This window comes from Parambassis ranga, chromosome 10, assembly GCF_900634625.1.
Source record: "Parambassis ranga chromosome 10, fParRan2.1, whole genome shotgun sequence".
Taxonomy (NCBI): domain Eukaryota; kingdom Metazoa; phylum Chordata; class Actinopteri; family Ambassidae; genus Parambassis; species Parambassis ranga.
The window spans coordinates 23900320-23914690 of NC_041031.1; the positions used below are offsets into that span (position 1 = coordinate 23900320).

At 47.9% G+C, this 14371-nt stretch overlaps 1 protein-coding gene across 1 annotated transcript in view; it reads left to right on the forward strand.

Moving 5' to 3' along the window:
- The window catches only part of LOC114443081 (transcription factor COE3-like), a 79091-nt gene that overhangs the window by 8198 nt on the left and 56522 nt on the right, over positions 1-14371 (forward strand). The window contains exons 2-5 of the mRNA XM_028416984.1: positions 4620-4776; positions 6307-6370; positions 9344-9399; positions 12883-12956. Of these exons, the coding sequence (XP_028272785.1) occupies positions 4620-4776; positions 6307-6370; positions 9344-9399; positions 12883-12956 (351 nt within the window). The remainder of the gene's footprint in view (positions 1-4619; positions 4777-6306; positions 6371-9343; positions 9400-12882; positions 12957-14371) is intronic.

A 14371-nucleotide genomic window follows, 5' to 3' on the forward strand; every position in this document is an offset into this window, starting at 1 on the left:
GGAGTCCCTGTTTGACATGAGTCCGGTTTTCACAGCTGAGCCCGATGTCTGCTCCTGAGTGGACGCCGGTCAGCTGACGGCAGTGTGAACAGAACATTTACTGGACTTCCTGCAGATCTGAATTTCCCCACATATAAAGGAACATTTTACACAAACTGTCAGATGTCAGCCGGTGAGCGTCCTTCACTCCGCTCCACCGCTGCTGGCGGCTGTCGGTGTTCCAGAGGAAGGCCTGCTGTCAGCAGCTGCACGCCGTTGTGTTTGTGGACTCACACGTTGGGGTCCATCAGATTTTGATGTGACAGGATGATTTTATTTGCTTCATGTAAAACCTACACACATCTCTCCACCGCCTCGTCCCGCACAGGCCACAGACGCACAAACATCCACGGCTAACATGCATGTTGTCGTCTTTGTGTGTCTGCTTGGGGAGCAGTCCACACAGGTTCGAAGCAGGAACCCTCTGGCTGCTGGGATGCCGTGTGTGTGAGACATAAGGTTTAGAGTAGGAACCGAGGCTGCGGCTGCTGTTGCAGGTCTGGCTGCTTTAGGAGGCGCACACAGCTGTGTAACAGTTTAGTGAGTTCATTGGCTGACTGATTTATTGGATGAGGCCGTGCTGCTGTGTTACAGATAAAATCACTTCCTTCCACACTGACGCTCGGCGCTCTCCGTCTCTGCTGCACTGTTTCCTCCTGACTGACTCCGTCTCCATGGAAACGTTTGCATCTCCAGTTGAATAAAGTTTGGACAAACTTGAGATGTTCTTCACTGGGATCACTGGCGGACGGCAGATCCTCCATTAATCCCTGAAAAGAACAGATCAGCCTGGCAGGTTCCAGCGCTGCAGTGTGTGTGTGTGTGTGTCTGTGTGTGTGCATATGAACTGACTGCACACAGCTCCGGCTGTCTTGCTCAGTAATTGTTTGCAGAGCTTTCGACACGACTCCCGCTGACCTTTAATTTCAGGCTTTGTGGTGGAAACGAGCAGATCGGCGGCCCTCGTTTGCCTCGCCGTGTTCTGTGTGTGTGTGTGTGTCTGTGTGCTCTGGCGTGTGATTTACACTCCGGGCATGTTTGAGCGCGCTGTGTGCCATCGATACTGTTTTTATTACACCTTGTGCCAAGTGCTAACAGCCGGATACGAGCGGCGGTGACGAGTGGATGCAGCCACAATTAGCATAATTGAAATAATAATAATGCTAACAAGCTTTCTGAGTGGAGGCAGAGCAGAGAGGAGAGGATGAGCGTCGCCGTGGCGATCCTGGCTGTGTGTGTGTAATTGGGATAATGGGCTGGTTTAGTGCTGGAAGTGATGCTTTTGATGGCGTTCAGGATGAAACAGGTGCCAAACTCAGCCCGTCGTTTGTCTCGGTGCTCGTTTGTTTGTTTTTTGGCTAAATTTATATCCGCTCCAAACATCACACACACACTGCTGTTAATGAGGAGGCTACACACTGATACTACACACTGATACTACACACTGATACTACACACTGATACTACACACACTGATACTACACACTGATACTACACACACTGATACTACACTCTGATACTACAACACTGATACTACACTCTGATACTACACACTGATACTACACTCTGATACTACACACTGATACTACACACACTGATACTACACACTGATACTACACACTCTGATACTACACTCTGATACTACACACTCTGATACACACACTGATACTACACTCTGATACTACACACACTGATACTACACTCTGATACTACACACACTGATACTACACTCTGATACTACACACACTGATACTACACTCTGATACTACACACACTGATACTACACACTCTGATACTACACACACTGATACTACACACACTGATACTACACTCTGATACTACACACACTGATACTACACACTCTGATACACACACTGATACTACACTCTGATACTACACACTCTGATACTACACACTGATACTACACACACTGATACTACACTCTGATACTACACACTGATACTACACACTGATACTACACACACTGATACTACACTCTGATACTACAACACTGATACTACACACTGATACTACACTCTGATACTACACACACTGATACTACACTCTGATACTACACACACTGATACTAGACTCTGATACTACACACTGATACTACACACTCTGATACACACACTGATACTACACTCTGATACTACACACTCTGATACACACACTGATACTACACTCTGATACTACACACACTGATACTACACTCTGATACTACACACACTGATACTACACACTGATACTACACACTCTGATACTACACTCTGATACTACACACACTGATACTACACTCTGATACTACAACACTGATACTACACTCTGATACTACACACTGATACTACACACACTGATACACACACTGATACTACACACACTGATACTACACACACTGATACTACACTCTGATACTACACTCTGATACTACACACACTGATACTACACTCTGATACTACACTCTGATACTACACACACTGATACACACACTGATCTGCAGGTTTCAGCCGCTGAAAGTCACAAATGTTTTACTGTGTTAAAACGATGGAAGAACCGCGTCAGACGAGACGTTTAAACATGGAGGTCAGAGAAATGAGAAAATGGCGTCTTCATCTCTATATATATATAGGGGGGCAGGATGAACATGATCAGGACAGCAGCTGTGTTTGTTTTCGAGGGCGACTTGTTGGCCAGTTAGCACTGCCGTCACTTCCTGTAGCTGACCGAGCTCACGGCGGCGGTCAGGCAGGTCTGTGCGCTCAGAAATTCAAAGAAAGAAAGCTTTATTTGTCGTCTGGCTGCAGACAAAACAGGAAGGAAGGTGCATGATGAACACAGACAGTCTGCCGCTCAGTGCAAACGCTGCCTGCCTCATGTGTAAGGAGAAAAGCCGCCATCTTAATGATCATGAAGCGAACGCCACGAGACCGCCAAAGAAACGAAACGAGCTAAATGAGGCTAAAAGGCTGTGCTAATGATTCCAGGCTGTGATCAGCTGGGGATGAAAGAGTTAAATGACTTAATAACAATCATAATCACTCTGTTCTATCTGCGCACAAGTCTGAAGTAGACACACACCTAAAAAACACGTCAGGAACAGCATCGTTAAAAAGCTGCTGAGGGTTCATCTGTGTGTGTCTGTGTGTGTGTGTGTGTGTGTGTGTGTGTGTGTCCCTCTCTCTGTGTGTGTCTGTGTGTATGTCTGTGTCTGTGTGTGTGTCTCTGTGTGTGTGTCTGTGTGTGTCTGTCTGTGTGTGTCTGTGTGTGTGTGGTGAAGTGAACTGAATGAAAATAGCAGTGAGGATAAAAACAGATGCTGCCGTCTCTTTTCTTTCACACAGGAAGTCATTGAAAGTACGTGGTGCTGGGAGTGTTGAAGTCTTCCTCTGTTATTCTGACGTTTCTGACACTCAGCTGTTTCCTCCGAGCCGCCGTTAAAACGCACTCTAACCTGCCGCCGCACACCTGAGCCGCTCCTCTTCCTCCTCTTCCTCCTCCTCCTCCTGGAGTTTCTGTCTCCGGCCAAACGCTGCGAGTTGGAGGAATTAGCTTTCAACAAAGCGGCCTACAAATGAGGCATTAAGCATTGGTAATGGGGGTGCAGAAAGGTCACGGCTGTATTAATCTGCCGTCTGGGGAATACACCCCTGAGCCGGGAAGCACAGGAGCCGGGAGAGAGCAGGCGAGTTTCCAAAAACAAACCCTGAGCATGAATAAATATTTATCCGTGCCCCGGCGATCATATTGATCATAAAGTGTTTTAGGAAACACAACGAGCAGGGAAATGAGATTGATGTAAAAATATTCTGCTGCTGGTTCCCCCCTCGGACACCTCCAGCTTCTGTGGGCTGAGAGCAGAGGTCGCCTCCTGCAGGAGCATTGATTTTATTTCAGCAGCAGGATTTTTATCCGTTTCTATGAAACCAGCAGCTGTCGCTGACTCTGAGGGTTCCTGCTTCAGGCCTGAGGCTCATCAACACGCTCACACGGCCTAAATGTAACAGAGGGCCGGCCGAGCAGCAGCATGGCCCGATGAACAGAACTCTGACGTCTGTATTTAAATATTTGACCAAAGTGCAGTGGCGCTCCGTTTCTTTGTCTAAACTAATAAATCTGAGACCTTAACGCTCCGTTCTTCTAAATGTAAATATAATAACGTGTTTACTGCGCAGAGCCCGCAGCACATTAAAACACATCTACATAAAAACGCTTTGATGAGTTTACGTGAACAGTAACTGGCCTGACGGGCTCAGAGGAACGCCGCTACTTAAAACGCACACAGGAGGACACACAACCTCAAGCTGTTTGTTTCAGGAGACAAAAAAAGACACATCAGAAATGTTGAACATCTGTTTTTGGTAACTCTTCATCCTCATGAAGCTCAGGCTCCTCCTCCTCTTCCTCTCTGAGTGGAGGAAGAGTCTGGTCTCTGGGGAGCTTCTGACATCTGTGTGAAGGGTTGCATGTACAGAGGACACACACACACACACGCTCCACATTTCCACTGATGTTGTGTTTTTGTTGTCGTTGTTGTGATGCTGCCGTGCTCAGGTGATGACGTGTGTCCGTCTGTGTTTCAGCGGCGTGGGTTTGGCCCGAGCTCACTTTGAGAAGCAGCCTCCCTCCAACCTGAGGAAGTCCAACTTCTTCCACTTCGTGCTGGCGCTGTACGACCGGCAGGGACAGCCGGTGGAGATCGAGAGGACTTCCTACGTGGACTTCGTGGAAAAGGACAAGGTGACGGTGCACTGTACAGCATGGATCAGTCCGCCACTGAAAATAGTCCCCAACAAACACACCGATCGATGACATCTGTGAGAAGTCACGGCACACTTTAGGACTCAAAAACAAAAGAAATGTGATGATCACAGCGTTTTTATTTACATCTGCGTAACACCAGGAACAGATCAATCCGCCACATGAAGTAGTCCTGAAAAGAAAAGGCGCCGGGCTCTGTGAGAGCCGCTTGTCTTCACGTGATGAAGACGGTCTTTGTCTTCAGAGCTGTGTGCTTCCAGTAACATTCAGAAAACATTCTGCTGCTAATAACACTAATGATAATCATAATCACACCCAGACAGGTTTGGGGGTGTTTGTTCTCTGATCTGCTGCCAGCTGGCAGCAAATCTTCACTCCACCCACTCGCTCACCTCACCTCTGCTTTGACCTCTAGTCTCTCGCCCCGACACCAGCAACACAAACACACTGGGACTGAGCCAACACTCGCAGGCACAGTTGGCACCGAGCGGCCGACCGGCACAGGCTGAAAGACGGGGAGAGATTAAAAAAGGGGAATAAAGGTTGAAAGAGGAGGAGGAGGCGGGAGGAGGGGAGGTCAGGCGGAAAGAGGAGGGAGCATCCATTCAGGCCGCCGGCTGTGATTGGACAGAATCCACAGTCCTCGCTTCTTTAACCGTCACAAACAGGCACACAGGTGGCACCTGCAGACGAGCAGGAGGGTCAAATTCACCCGACACCTCAGGACGAGGAGGACGGACGTCCACCGTCTGTCCTCACGTCCACGAAATATCAGAGAGGAAGGAGCCGAAGGTTCCTGTGGGCGGCGTGAAATCCATCAGCTCTGATTTTAGATCTGAACACCTGCAGTCAGAGGCCACGTTACCCACAATCCACCTGTGTCCCGCTCGGAGTTACAGCCGAATACACACAGCCGCACGTCCAAGACCGGCTCGCATGAAATCAAATAAAAACAAACATTTAGTCCGATTAGTGAATAATAATAAATAATTAGTAGAATATTTAATATCAGTTAGAATATTGATATTCAGATTCATATCGTGATCAGTTCATCTCCTGATTCTAAAATCAGATTTATTTTCTGTGAAAATAAAAGACGGGTGACACAGCTGATCCTGCTTTTATTTTGAAATGTGACGCGTCTTATTTTGAAAGTAAATTATTTTAAATAAATGTGTGTGATGTCACTGTTTCTTTATTAAACAGAAAATATTTTTGGCATCTTGCAGCAAATAATATATTAATAATATATATTATATATATAATAATATATTATATTATATTATATTACATTACATTACATTACATTACATTATGTTATATTATATTATATTATATTATATTATATTATATTATATTATATTATATTATATTATATTATATTATATTATATTATATTATATTATATACACACATGTATATAAATAAGTGTGCAGCTAATGAAACAGGATACAAAGTGTAACTGTTACTGCAGCTCTGCTTCATGTGCTTCTTGTGTTTGTGTGGCAGGAGTACAACGGAGAGAAGACCAACAACGGCATCCACTACAGGCTGCAGCTGCTCTACAGCAACGGTCAGTGCAAACATACGAGCAATAAACACACAAAGCTACACACAGAGCTACACACAGGTCAGTGCTCAGTCAGTCCTGATGGTCCCGTGCTCTGACCGCAGCTGTGACGATGATCCCAGCCGTCAGTCCTTTTTCACGGTGTCCATGCAGAGCGGGGACGCCCTGTCCGTCACACCTGGTCTGGGTGTGACGGACAGGGCGTCCTTTGGTGGACATGTTTGTGTTGCCGTCCGGACATCCTTTTTTTTTTCCTGCACCATTTCCCAGGATTCATTGCATGTCACCAACAGCTGGATCCTTTTTACAGGCTCCACACGCCGACTCTGACTTTTAAAAGTTCATGTCAACTGCAGGTTGCTAGGCAACAGGAGCAGAGCATGACAAACAGGAAGTCCTCCACAGATCAGACCGCCCCTTAGACCGGCCATCGGTGTGGGCCGCGTTCTCCGGCACGGAGCTCACAGACACACACCACCGCAGCTCTGTGAGACGTCAGCAGTGGCAGCACAGTAACACACAGTTACACACAGTAACACGCGGTTACACACAGTAACACACAGTAACACGCGGTTACACACAGTAACACACAGTAACACGCGGTTACACGCAGTAACATGCAGTAACACGCAGTAACACACAGTGACACACACAGTTACACACAGTAACACGCGGTTACACACAGTAACACACAGTAACACGCGGTTACATGCAGTAACACGCAGTAACACGCAGTAACACACAGTGACACACACAGTTACATACAGTAACACACAGTTACACAGGTACATGCAGTAATACACACAGTAACACAGTTACACACGCAGTAACACACAGTAACACACAGTAACACGCGGTTACACGCAGTAATACACACAGTTACACACGCAGTGACACAGTTACACACGCAGTAACACAGTAACACACAGTTACACACACAGTAACACACAGTTACACACAGTAACACACACAGTTACACACACAGTAACAGTTACATACAGTAACACACACAGTAACACACAGTAACACAGTTACACGCAGTAACACATACAGTAACACACACAGTAACACAGTTACATACAGTAACACACACGGTAACACAGTTACACACAGTAACACGTACAGTAACACACAGTAACACACACAGTTACACACAGTAACACACAGTAACACAGTTACACACAGTAACACATACAGTAACACACAGTAACACACAGTAACACACACAGTAACACAGTTACACACACAGTAACACAAAGTTACACACACAGTAACACACACAGTAACACAGTTACATACAGTAACAGTTACACACAGTAACACACACAGTAACACAGTTACACACACAGTAACACAAAGTTACACACACAGTAACACACACAGTAACACAGTTACATACAGTAACAGTTACACACAGTAACACACACAGTAACACACACAGTTACACACACAGTAACACAGTTACATACAGTAACAGTTACACACAGTAACACACACAGTAACACACAGTAACACACAGTAATACACACAGTAACACACACAGTTACACACACAGTAACACACACAGTAACACACACAGTTACACACACAGTTACACATACAGTAACACACAGTTACACACCATATGAAGCAGAGCTGGAGGTGTGTGCTGCTGCCTGCAGACTGACAGCAGAGCTCTCATTAACACCTCGAGTGTCTTTGTTCAGATTGTGTGCTGCCTGATGAGGTGGAGGTAATGAGTGTCCCACAGGTGGAGCTGCAGGCTGAACCTTCCCGGGTGGTTTTCACTTCACGACCTGTGTAGAAGGAATTTCTATGAAAGGTCACGGACCGCTGCGTGAACTCAGCTGAGCACTTAAAGACGGCGAGGCTGGAAAACTTTGTCATTATCAGCACACGGAGGCACATCTGGAATATGTGAGCTCTGCTTTGTCCATTGCTGCCTGCAAACACACGGCAGCTGGCATCGGTGCAGGGCTGCGGGCCGGCCGCACAGACCCCCGCCGGCGCCCCCATAACCCAGCGCCCCTAAATCACTCTAATATGAGTCGGCGGCGGCGGATTAGCATCTTACTGGGGTAATTGACCCCATCTGCAACCGGGACGGATAGCCGCCATTTAGGCTGCGGACTGCTGAGCACTCAGCGGCGGAGCGAGGAGTGAATCATGTCAATTAGAAAGCGGAGGAAGCTGTGAGCAGCGGCCTGAAAAACAAGAAGAAAGAAGGCCGAGCGCGCCGCACACAGCACAATCAGAGCTAACAGGTGTTCCCTGCAATTTGCCTCCTCCACCCCATGTCGTGTTTGTGTCACATTTACGCTCGGATGCATAGCTAATAAAAGACAAGCGGCGCTGATTGATATTTAATTTGTCAGAGAATGAGGATTCCTTGTTATCCTCCAGGAAAAAGGCAGCGGGGGGCAGAGCGGCGCTGCCTGGCCCATAAATAATAAACAGCTCCGCAGCAGCACTGTTTGTTTTTGCTGAGGGGGGTTATGAAGCCGGGACGACACGAGCTGCACAGAAAACATAAAGACACAACCGGGACACAAATAATAAGAATTCATTATTAAGAATCACTTCTCCTGTTGGAGGGAGTTTCTCTGTTCTTCCTCAAACCACCATTAACATAACAGGCCTGTGTGTGTCTGTGTGTGTGTGTGTGTGTGTCTGTGTGTGGGTGTGTGTGTGTCTGTGTGTGGGTGTGTGTGTGTGTGTGGGTCTGTGTGTGTGTGTGTGTCTGTGTGTGGGTGTGTGTGTGTCTGTGTGTGGGTGTGTGTGTGTGTCTGTGTGTGGGTGTGTGTGTGTCTGTGTGTGGGTGTGTGTGTGTCTGTGTGTGGGTGTGTGTGTGTGTGTGGGTCTGTGTGTGTGTTTGTGCCTGTGTGTGTCTGTGTGCCTGTGTGTCTGTGTGTGTTTGTGTGTCTGTGTGCAGGAATTCTTGTGTAAACTGTGTGTGACTTTGTGTTTTTGTTTCAGGCATCAGGACAGAACAGGATCTGTATGTTCGGCTCATCGACTCCATGACCAAACAGGTGAGAGGCACACACACACACACACACACACACACACACACACACACACACACACACTCACACTCACACACACACACACACACACACACACACACACACACACACACTCACACACACACAGACACACTCACTTACACTCACTGATCATTTAAAGTTCCTTCCTGTTGATCCCAGCTGCAGCTTTTTCATAGTTTCAGTGAGGAACACTGAAGCCACTCGGGAATAAAACACGTCCAGAAACATGAGCCTTTCCTTCTTCTCTTAACATTCCTGCAAATTTTAAATGTTTGGGACCCCCCCCCCCCTTCCTGAGCAGCACTGATGTGTTTTCCTTTCCAGCCGGTGGAGCTCGGTCTTCGGCTCCAGATCCTCCCACCTTTCCGGTTTTCACTCACTCAGAACCCTGTGTGGGATTTGAACCTGTGAACGGCCTCGCTGCCAACAAAAACCCCCAAATATTTCCAGATTCCAGTGGATCCTGCTGGCGGCCTCCCTGCCTGGTTTCTGTAGCTCGCTCAGGCCAGAGAGGCTCTGTCTTCAGGGGGTTCAGAGCTGGAGCGAAGATGTTCTACCCTCAGAACCGTCAATAATTTACTTCCTGTCCCATTGAACACATGTGATTTTATAACTACAGCCACAAACCCACCACTGAGACATACATGCAAAATATCATCAGCCGTTTATTCTTCATGAGCCGAACACCCAGACAGGCTCTGACCTGAGTGTTCAGGGACCTGAGCAGCGGACCGATCGGATGATCAATACATTCGGTGCAAGATGGATGATGTTAGAAGGTGGAGGTGGAGCCTGATGGAGGCAGGAGTGAGGTCCTTCCATATTCACATCTGAGCAGGCTAACCACCTGTTAATCCCTCCGAACCTCCTCCCAGCTCCACCTTCCACTTATTCATCCCCCGCCCCCCTCCCCGCCGCGGCCCTGTCGGCATGTCAGCGATCGATGCGCCAAGCGGCTCCCGACAAAGCGTCAGCGTGCAAACCGATCAATAGGCCCTTAATGTGGCACAGCGACGACACACTGGAGACAATAATCCTGACACCTCCTCCTCCGTCACACACACACACCTCCACCCTCACCTCCCACTACATGACACCCCATTGGTCGACAGTCAGACCTGACAGACAGGTCGGCTGGAGTCCCCGCGGATCGATAAAACCCTGTCGAGCGCCTGTTAGGGGCCCCGCATCCACGGGATTGTCAGAGCGAGGAGGAGCCGCATTAATGCAGATTGGACCGAGCAGCCACAACAACTGTTACACAGCGCGTGACATCACACAGAGCGCCCAGCGGGGCCGCTCTGCAGGACGCTCTGGACCCTGAGGAGACGTGTCAGAACACGGTCCAACTCCTGAAATGTTTCACTCACAAAGGACACACACAAAGGACACACAGACACACAAAGGACACACACACACACAGACACACACAAAGGACACACACAGACACACAGACACACAAAGGACACACACAGACACACACAAAGGACACACGCACGCTCACACACAGACACACACAGGCACACACACAGACACACAAAGGATACACACACACGGACACACACAGACACACAAAGGACACACACAGACACACACAGGCACACACACAGACACACACAGACCCACAAAGGACACACACAAAGGACACACACGCACGCTCACACACAGACACACACACAGACACACAAAGGACACACACAGACACACACAAAGGACACACACAGACACACAAAGGACACACACAGACACACACAAAGGACACACACAAAGGAGACACACGCTCACACACAGACACACAAAGGACACACACAGACACACACAAAGGACACACACACACACACACAGACACACACAAAGGACACACACAGACACACGTCTTGTTTCCAGAAGTGTCCAATCCCTCGTGGTCCCTCTGTCTCTTAGTGTCTCTGCATGTCCACTTTTTAGAAACTATTTAACCATTTCCTGTTTACACTGTAAAAACTGTCCAAATATGTCCCCCCTCCAAACAGCTGTCTCAGTTATAAGACGTCCTCTTTATAAACCGACTTTAAGCCGTCTCTTATTGTCAGTTTTATTGATCCCTTTTAGAACAGTGAGCTCTTATTTTTTAATTTAGTGACACTTCTTGCTCCAAAGCTGCTCACAGATATCCACACAAAACTGCACTGAGCTGAAATCCACACAGTTCATTTATAAACCATTTTTTCTACATTAATAATTAGTCAAAAACACTTTTGTGTATGTTTGGTTTTAATAACCTGGGATCATGTTGTAGACCGGCTCACTAGAAGATTTCAGTCCAGACGTCCCCACGCGTCCCTTGAAAGAAGGAGCTTGTATGTTTGTTAATCTGTTTTCTAAAAATATCATGTATTGATGATTAAATTAGGTTTGCTCCACATGGCTGATCAGACATGTCCCCAGTTCTTCTTCCCACTGCGTCCTCACAGGTGTGGACATACAGAGCACACACACGCTCTCACAGAGGACCTTAACACAGCCGTAAGAGTGGACAGTCACACACTGCATCAGGAGCCATGATGTATGAATATCGACCGCCAGATCTTCACACACACCACATACTGTGTTAGAGTGTGTGTGTGTGTGTGTGTGTGTGTGTGTCCTGATGCAATCCACAGCCCTCCTGGTCAATCTGGAGCATTTTAATCCAGAGGAACAGAGCCAGCATCAGGATCAATAATGCAGAAGTGGTCGTTATCCTAAAAGTATTGTCCCCCAGGGGTGTGTGTCTGTGTGTGTGTGTGAGTGTGTGTGTCTGTGTGTGTGTGTGTGTCTGTGTGTGTGTGTAGGGCGGCGGTCTGTTTTGACTATAAAGGTGGATGAGGTAGTGGTAGGTCATTGCTGGAAAAGAGTGGGAGGACACACACACACACACACACACACACACACGCTCACACACACACGCTCACACACACACACACGCACACACATGCTTTTAGTGGAGTTCATTCACAGTCACCGGGGTATTACAAAACACACACGTTTCTGCTGTTCTCTCTGTGAGCGCTCCTCCCTGACATTATGCAGTCCCCGGGCCCTGACTCTAAACCCCACCCCCCACCTGAACCCGGTCCCTGGACCCTCAGCTCAGCTTGGTCCTCCCAAAGATAGATACACAAATACACTCACACTCCTACCTCTGCTCTCAGCGGTCATCCGTCATCCGGCCGCTGACATGACAGCTCTGTGGGGGTGAGGAGGGGGAGGGGGTGAGGGAAGGGGTGAGGGAGGGGGGGGGTTTCATCCTGGGACGTTGCCCACCATCTGGCAGGGAATTCTGGGAAGGCTGGAGGAGGCTGAGACCACCAAAAGGGGAGGCGGGAGGTGTTGGTGGTTGGAGGCCATGTTTGACTTTACAGTGTGTATGTGGACACAAACAGAGGAACAGCTGCACGGCTGGTTGTGTTACACCGTGTGTCTCAAAGTGTGTTTCTGTCCCATCAGCCCATCCTGTACGAGGGCCAGGACAAGAACCCCGAGATGTGCCGCGTCCTCCTCACCCACGAGATCATGTGCAGGTAAAACACACACACACACAGACAGACACACACACACACAGACAGACACACACACACAGACACAGGGCACAGCCATGTTGGCTGGCCTGTAACTCTTTAATGTGTATCTGTAGCATCTGTGTACATGTGGTGTGTGTGTGTGTGTGTGTGTGTGTGTGTGTGTGTGTGTGTGTGTGTGTGTGTGTGTGTGTGTGTGTGTGTGTGTGTGTGTGTGTGTGTGTGTGTGTGTGTGTGTGTGCTCTCCAGGTTTATGATATTATGCCTGAATTCATAGACTGATAACAAAGATGGCCGACACCTCACCTCTTCTACTGTCTGCACTGAATTGAATTATGTCTACGTGCAGTGAATGCTAGCTGCTCAGCTAGCTGCCACCACCTCCCTCAGGCTGGCGGCGCTCCTAGCCTGCTAGCTGTGTCATTAGCATTAACTCTAAAAATAATGAAGTTATCTAAAGTTTGATCTCTAATCAGTCCATAAATCAATAAATAGGCTGTAAGTATTGTTATTAAATTATTGGAGGAGAAATTGATCCGTATTGAGTAAATCCTCTAAGCTACCAGGACAGCAGTGTGAGTCTGTGTCTTTGAGTGTCTGTGTGTGTGTGTGTGTGTGTGTCTCTGAGTATCTGTGTGTGTCTGTGTGTGTGATAAAGCAGCAGCTGCTGGTTTGTTGTTCATCACACCAATCAACACGTTTGCTGCCCTGTGTGTCTCTGCTGCTGTTGTCTGTGAGTTTGTGGTTTTACTGGTTCAGACTGAGGAGAGGAACGGGAGTGTGGGGGTGAAAATAGGACACACACACACACAGACACACACACACAGAGAAGTGAACGAGGCCCGGGTTGTTTCCTGATGTAGAAATATGTATCTTGGCTGGTTCTCAGTGTGACTGAACTGCTCGACATGTTTCTAAATAATCCTGCTGATGTGTAACATTTAAATCTTTGTTACAGTTTCTGCTCCTCTGCAGCCGGTCAGCCTCTAATGTCAGTCAGTGGCTGCATGTTTGGTTTTTACAGATTCTTGTTGTTGTGGTTTTTTCTGGATTATTTTTTCATGGAGTGAGGAGGTTCGGTGGAATCTTTGGAGCTCGGAGCAGGAAGCAGGCGGCCGGCTTCTGCTGCTGTGTGACTGATGAGTTTCAGTTCGTGGTAGGAACTTTTCGGCGGTAACGTGTCGGACATGTCCGACCTCTCCACCTCTGTGGTTTATCTCTGCACAGACCTGAGTGTCAGAACATCCCTCCTCCTCCTCCTCCTCCTCTTCATCGGGCCGTCGAGCTCATTTCCCCTACGAGATTCCTTCGATACGAGCTTCATTTCCATAATGACGGCTGGCTGTCGGCGTCTCTGAGCTTCAGTCATTATGTGATTGAGTGCGATTATTAACCGGCTTCCCCCTGATGGATGCTGT